The 7,515-nt window shown below is 44.8% G+C and overlaps 1 protein-coding gene across 8 annotated transcripts in view; it reads right to left on the reverse strand.

Moving 5' to 3' along the window:
- The window catches only part of ORC2 (origin recognition complex subunit 2), a 177,388-nt gene that overhangs the window by 131,210 nt on the left and 38,663 nt on the right, over positions 1 to 7,515 (reverse strand). For all 8 annotated transcript variants that reach the window (XR_015056262.1, XR_015056261.1, XR_015056260.1 and 5 more), the window contains exon 5: positions 1,422 to 1,554. Coding sequence is in view for 3 of the 8 variants with exons in the window: in XM_085874030.1 (XP_085730156.1) it covers positions 1,422 to 1,554 (133 nt within the window). In the remaining 5 variants the exon portion in view is untranslated. The remainder of the gene's footprint in view (positions 1 to 1,421; positions 1,555 to 7,515) is intronic.

The raw sequence follows: 7,515 nt of genomic DNA on the forward strand, positions 1-7,515 counted from the left end.
TATCACCACACGGGGAGTGGTGCTGTGTTAAATTCGGTAGGGTTTAATGATAATTTTTCCCAGTATGTGTTTGCCCAGAGACCTTTTCCTATGTTTTCAAATTTAAACACTGGCACTAAAAAGGGATCATGTCCTTAAAACAACAACCGAGCTGCACATCCAAGCAGGCAAGACACCCGCCTCCAGGGGCACAACAAGCAAACCACGCCCCGGAGTGGATGATTGATGGGCGTGATGTCAGAGAAGAGGAGAGTGAGGACCGTGGTCAGAGAGTTTCGTGTTGTGCGATCGTAGGTTCGGAGTGGGACAGAAGCAAGTTAGGCAGAGATGGTAATTGAAAGAAAAGGGCATTACGACTGGCTTCCACTCGACACGGTGAAGACTGCATGATTCTTGTGTTTGTGCAGAGCTGAAATTGGCTCGCGTGATGGAGCCAGACACTGGCCATGGATTGTTGGCTGGATCGTGTGAGACCAGCCTCGAAGCCTTGTGTTTTGCCATTGGGGGAAGCGACGGCGCCATTTTGCAGAGCAGCGGCGTCGGTAAGTACGATCGACGAAAGAAGTTGCACAGCGGTTTCTGAGCCCTGGTGTTGAGTATCACTGCCCGAATGTACGTTTGCCCGGACAGAGAGCGGCTGGGTGCCATTTTGGGCAGTTTTCCCACACAAGTGACGAAGCAGTTTGGTGACCTTAAAGCTTCCGAAAAATCACCTCTGAGCACAGAATCCGCCATAAATGCTATTCACCATCAGTGCTGCGATAAAAGAGGGATTTTTATTTTATTATTCTGTTCCCTGTCTGTATTAAAATCTGTGTGGAGGTGCCTCAAAATTATATTTAGTTAACCTCACTTTCCGTTTTTATTATTACACTTTGAATTATTACCAATGTAAATATTTGAATTATTTTCACTAAAGCCCTGTATTTATTTAAGTTGCTTGTGTGGTCCATTTGTCATGGGTTCAAGTATAAACCCCTGTGCTGTGCTTCTGTCCGTTACATGCATTTGTTGCCCTCCCATCTTGCGCACGCCATAATCTCCGAGAATCTCAGCTGTAAGCCTCCAAGGAAAATTGTGTGGCTGTCTGTCCAGGTAGGGGCAAACCCACTGGACACAACAATATATATATATATATATATATATATATATATATATATATATATATATATATATATATATATATATATATATATATATATATATATACATACATATATATATACATATATATATATATATATATACATATATATATATACATACATATATATATATATATATATACATACATATATATACATATATACATACATATATATATACATATATATATATATATATAATAGGTAAACGCTGCCTGTCTATCACCACCCTCCCCCCCCCCCTTACTGAGTTCTTACTGAGTAAGTAGCACTTACCGAGTTCAGAGTGACATTTGGGAAGGAGCCATCAAGGACCACATGTGACTCATCATGAAGAGCTGTCAAGCGGAAGTCATCCAGCAAACATCTCTTGGACCCCAAACCATAAAGCAGCACATTGAACCCGAGCCTGTTGCATGAGCAATACAAGTACAACAATAAAAGGAGTGCACTTTATTTATCCCCATACTCAACACAATAATATGAATAACAATTTCATTGCAGCACAGATAACAAATGAAGTCTGAAGATGCCAAAAATACAGCGCTACACTGTACTCTGCATGGCAATTCAATATGACACTTTTCTTTTTAAAAAAGAGATTGAGGTTGGACCAAAGAGCTTGATAACGTATAGGGGTGATGGGGGTCGGGTGGGAGGGGTCGGGAGTGAGGCCACATCGATGATGGAACAGTAACAACAAGCATATAACACACTTGACTACAAGAAATGAACATAGCTGCAGGTACCACTAATAAGGACGAACAGTCCGAGCAAGGGAGCAGAGGTGAATATGTACACAAGGGATATGTAGGAAGATAGGTAAAGCTGATACAAGGTAATTTTGCAGTGGTATCATAATAAGACCATCTGCTTAGAGCCCTGTTCTTCATGACGCAGCCCACGAGCCACTGGCAGCCCCTGACGTGCGGCCAATAATACACAAATGTGAAAAGACCCCATCATAATCCACCATAAATGCTATGAAATTGACCCAATGGTTTCAAATGAGTGTTCCAATGTGAAGCGTTAAAGTCACATCACGACATCAGGAGAAGGTAGTATACAAACAATTATGCTTGCGGTCCAGCAACAACAAAAGATAAAAATATATAAATAAACAAGAGTATGTGGAGGCGTGGCCTCATCGCAGCCATTTTGGAGTCCTGTAGGCAGTGTGGTGGCTCTCACACTGATGGATTATCATCAAAATTGGCCCCCTTCTCAAAAAATAGTGAAGATCATTCGCTTAGAGACTATGAGGTCAGTGGTTCCCAGGCAGTCATACCAACGACTATAAACATATGACTGCACGTCCTGAAGCTCCCTTGGAGCAACAGTCACTCCACCCTCAGACCCTGATTTAAAAAAAATAATTTTTTAACGCCATGAACAAACTGTGGTACAACATGGGTGATGAAGATTGTGGTCAAGTTTCATCGAAATTGTGTGTGTAGTTTTGGAGAAGACAGGCAATACCTACTCTGTGGGGGGTGGGGGGGTTCAAAACCCCCTGTGTGGACCCCTTTAATGAGTGGAAATTTTTATGGTGTCGATACGCTTTAGTGCATCATGGGTGATGAAGGTTGTGGTCAAGTTTCATCAAAATTGTGTGTGCAGTTTCGAAGAAGAGAGCAAATACCTACTCTGAGGGGGGGTCAAACCCTCCCCCTCCTCCAGTAGAACCCCTTAATGAGCGCAGATTTTGATGCAGTCAATACCCCTTTGTTTGGCATCAGATATGAAGCTTGTGGCCAAGTTTCATTCAAATTGTGTTTGGTTCAAGTGATAATGACTGAAGTGTTTACTACCTCACTGAGTGAGTGAGTGAGTGTGTCACTCATTCACTCAACTATGGACACTGCTCGATCACATAAGCTCACCGGACTAAAGTCCAGGTGAGCTAAAAATGGTACATTTTGCCTCCTTGCTCGACACTCAGCATTTCGAGGATAGAGAATGGACAAACTCCATTAGTTGACATCCACAAGGCAGGAATATTTCTCCCGAAAAATGTCCCCATGATAGCAGAGAGAAAAAACGCCACCATGAGATGGCGCTGTTGGTGGTACCAAGTGTTCCTGCAAGGTAAACAGCTGTGTTTGTCTGACGTATCAAGGTGTATGTGTATGTGCATGTGTAGCTGTTGTTGGCTGCTATCTACACATGTGGGTGGATTTTTAGGAGATGAAACGGAGAATGACCAGGTCCGAAAGTATCCACCTATGTGTGTGTGTGTGTGTATGCAACGCGTCAACAGCATCGCAACGTGGGCATTGCCCCGAAGGTATGAAGGCTGTTCATTCACAGTATGAAGTAAAACACGTTCACAGTGTATTCACATATTTTTACCTTTGCTTATTCAAACAGACAAAGTGTTTCTTCCATCAGATCTGCTCCCATCTTCAGAAACAAACACATTATACACACTGTACTTTGCTTTCTCAGAAAATACCAAGATGGTTTTTGCCTTAACACCCCAATAAAAATCTATCGAACAACAAATGCCAGCCAAAATTCACAAATTGTGTGTCTGTGTGAGATCTTCTTGTGGCTTCTGGCTATTATGCTTCCTCTAGACAACATCAAGCAGTTATCTCAGTCTGTCGCTGGTTGCTCGATAGATACTTTATCGTGCCAGTTTGAAAGGGTAGAATTATTTAATATTCCTGCTTCCAAGCTGAAGTGAGAATACCATGAGCTGAACCCAACTTTGAAGTTTGGGAAAAATATTGCTTTGACGTACTGGTTCGATTGGCCCTTCTTTTTTTTTTGTGGTAACAGTATTAACTGGTCATTATGATATCACTGATTATCATTGCTGTACATTGGAGCAAGTTTGTTGCACCAGAACCCAACTGTAATGGTGTTTACATTTCATGTCAATCAGATAGACAGAGTAAACAGGTGAATATGCAAGTGACCAACCTGTGTGTGCATCCTCTCCTGCCCTTCTTTCCTCTCCACATCCCATATTTGTCCAAGTCTCCCTTGAGTTTGTCCCTCAACCCTACTGTTAGTGTTTCCCCCCTCCTTCTGCTGTTCCTTTTCTTGTTGCGTTCTCTGACCATTCGGTGTTCCAGCTCTTCCACGAGCATAGACTCTGTGTGTGTATGTATGTGTATATATATATATATATATATATATATATATATATATATATATATATATATATATATATATATATATATATACACATATATATATATATATATATATATACACATATATATATATATATATATATACATATATATACATATATATATATACATATATATACATATATATATATATATATATATATATATATATATATATATATATATATATATATATATATATTGTTGTAGAATTCCCGCCCGTCGGCGTGCGAACGACCACGTCTAACCAATAGCGGTCGCTTCGCCCGCCGAACGGACAATCCATGACTTTCTGGAACAACACCAGAAACCAGTCACGGGTGGGTTTTTAATCCCACCACGGTCCAGTCCATATTCTACCCACGCGAAATAGGGTCAATCGCCGAATATCGATACAGTCGACCCCTGCTTCATCGCGGTTCACCTATCGCGCCCCCGGTTCATCGCGGGTTTTCCCTTGGAACCTAACTAATTTCTTCTGCGGATTCCCCCGGAACATCGCGCTAATAATATATAAAATATAAATTATTTAAGCAATAAATTATAACGCGTGGTGCTCGACCAGTCACACAACACATGAGACAAAGTTTCGCTTGTGAACATCGAATATTTTCTTCGTTTTTTCTCCAAGCCCCACGATGCCGCCCAAACGCCCTGCACCTCTAAGGCTTCTGGCAAGGAACCAAAGCGCCAGAGGAAGGTCTTGGGACGCTCCACAAGAAGGTTAAGGTGCTCGATATATGCTTCGGGAAAGAAAAAGGTTTGCCGCCGTTGGACGAGCATTGCTTTTACCCAGCACCTCAAAACCTACCAGACCAGATGAGTCGATCTCCGGCACATCAAACCCAATCACTGTCAAACCGACCAGACCAGACGAGTCGATTTTTTGGGGAGGCGCCCATTCATCCCGGATTTTCACTTAGCGCGGGGAGGTTTGGAACATAACCCCCGCGAGAAATGGGGGATTACAGTATACCTAAGTATCCCGCGTGGGTAACCTACCGAGGGACCATACCTCGGCGAAGGCCTGCTTGGACACGAACCGCTTAAGCGGTCCGTTCCGTTCTGGGATAACCGAGCGGGTATTATCGCGAGACCTCGCCGGACCTGATTCTATTTATCGGCTATTTAAAAGCCAACTATATTCCGAGTGCAAGATGGGGCAGTTCAATAAGGGAATGGACGCAACGAACAGGTTTACATTCACACAAGGACATTTATTATAATAAACCACGTATGCAATTAAACAAGGCAAAACACGTATGCAATTATACAAGCAACAATAGCATGACAAAAGAACTACAACCGTCTACTTATTATGTACAGTCACTTGCACTTAACAGCAGATCCTACTTATTAGACGGGCCCACGGACACACATACGCACACACACACATAATAAATGGTGGCAGAGGCCTTAAATAACCAGCTCCAGCTCGGAGGACAGGTGAGCTGAAACCCAGAACCTATCTCAAACCTCTCCACCTCGTGTGGTCTTCAAGTTGTTCGGACCTGGGCTCCAGCGAGAGCGAGCTGGATCCAATCGCCGAGCCGCGATCCTTCCCGAGCTCCCGTGAATCCTCCCACGCTTCTCAACACGTGCTGGTGAGACGAGGCGCCGATCCTTTCCATCGATGCGTCGCTTCCCCGAGGAACCACCTCCCGCGCTTCTCAACACGTGCTGGTCAGACGAGGCGCCGATCCTTTCCATCGATGCGTCGCTTCCCCGAGGAACCACCTCCCGCGCTTCTCAACACGTGCTGGTGAGACGAGGCGCTGATCCTTCCCGTCGATGCGTCGCTTCCCCGAGGAACCACCTCCACAAAGAGGTCGATGAGTCGCACCAAGCCGGGAACCAAAATTGAGAACAAAGAGCTCCACGAACCAAGAAGAAGAAGCCACCACTCGCAGCTCGAGCTGAGCGACCGGCTTAACTTCCTTCCAAACAGGGCAGCTTGAAGCAAAAAGCTCTCCCAAGCCAAGCAGAGGCCAAAGCTCACGGAACCATCAAAGCAAAGAGCCTCCAAAAACCCTCTTCCTGAGTCAGGCCTCAGCCGAAGCTCACTGAGCCAGCCGAAGCAAAAAGCTTCCAAAGGCCTCAACCCCAATGCAAGCCAAGCAAGACCCGACAATCTGCTAAACGGCTACTCTCATCTCCCTTCTCCAACTCTACCCTCTCCAACTCTGCCCTGAACAAAAGAAAAAGATCTCCTCTTATCCTTCTCCGCCCTTCCACAGATCCCGGCGTGACTCATGCCCTCGTGCTTCATCCCCCCCCCCCGACCCCCTCCGCTCAACCATGGGTGGGAGGGAGTTGTTGAGTCATAAGTCACTGGACGGCAGGATTCTTCTTCCTCTTCGCAGAAGAGGGGGAGGGATGTCTCCATTGTTCAATCCCTAAATATTAAATCGATCCGCAGCGCATCTAATCGATTTCTCAACATTTAAACAATGAAAGGTGAGCTATCTAGGGAACAAGCACTTATCGACATAGCTGACTAAAGGAACCTGTATGCTGTGTGCAATCGAATTCCCAAATTCGTAACACTACCCCCTCCCCTTTTTACAGACTCGTCCCGAGTCGTCAAATTTCCGTGTGACCAGCATGTGTAAGTTTTCCCCAAGTACGTTTTACCTTCGGATCCCTGAGTGCGACATTTCTTTATACTTGTCCCAAAAATAAATAACCTAATGCACTACGTAACTAACTAAACAAACTCTCAGACTCATTTGGACAACTTAACTAAAATTGCCGGCGCTAAAACAAAGATGCAGGTGGGGTTCCACGTATTTACAATTTTCACTCAATTTATCCATTACTTAAACATGGCCCAGGACTTATGATCTGTGAAAGGGGAGAAGGTAAATGTCATTTTGAAGTTCATTGATGCAGGGGAATGGATGGAGATGGTCGCAAAACACAAATGAGGATGATGGATGCACGGGCTGCTTGCAGGGCAGTCCTTGCAAAACTGGATGTTCCTGGCGCACATCGTGATGGATGGACACAGGGGCAAACGCAAACAAGGGCGAGCAGGCATGGCATCATGGCAGAGGCAGGCAAACAAGGCATGGCAAGGCAAGCCCATGCAGCACAGGTGGCTGCAGCACAGGTGGCTGCAGCACAACAGGCTGGCAGGTGAAGCTGGCCAGCCTCTGGTGTGGTTCCATCAGGTCCGGAGGGAGTGCGGTGGTGCCGGCCGCTCTGAAGGCGGGCTCGGACCTAGC

This window comes from Eptatretus burgeri, chromosome 3 (genome assembly GCF_056783735.1).
Source record: "Eptatretus burgeri isolate ZD-2024b chromosome 3, Ebu_testis_v1, whole genome shotgun sequence".
In the NCBI taxonomy this organism is placed as follows: Eukaryota; Metazoa; Chordata; class Myxini; order Myxiniformes; family Myxinidae; genus Eptatretus; species Eptatretus burgeri.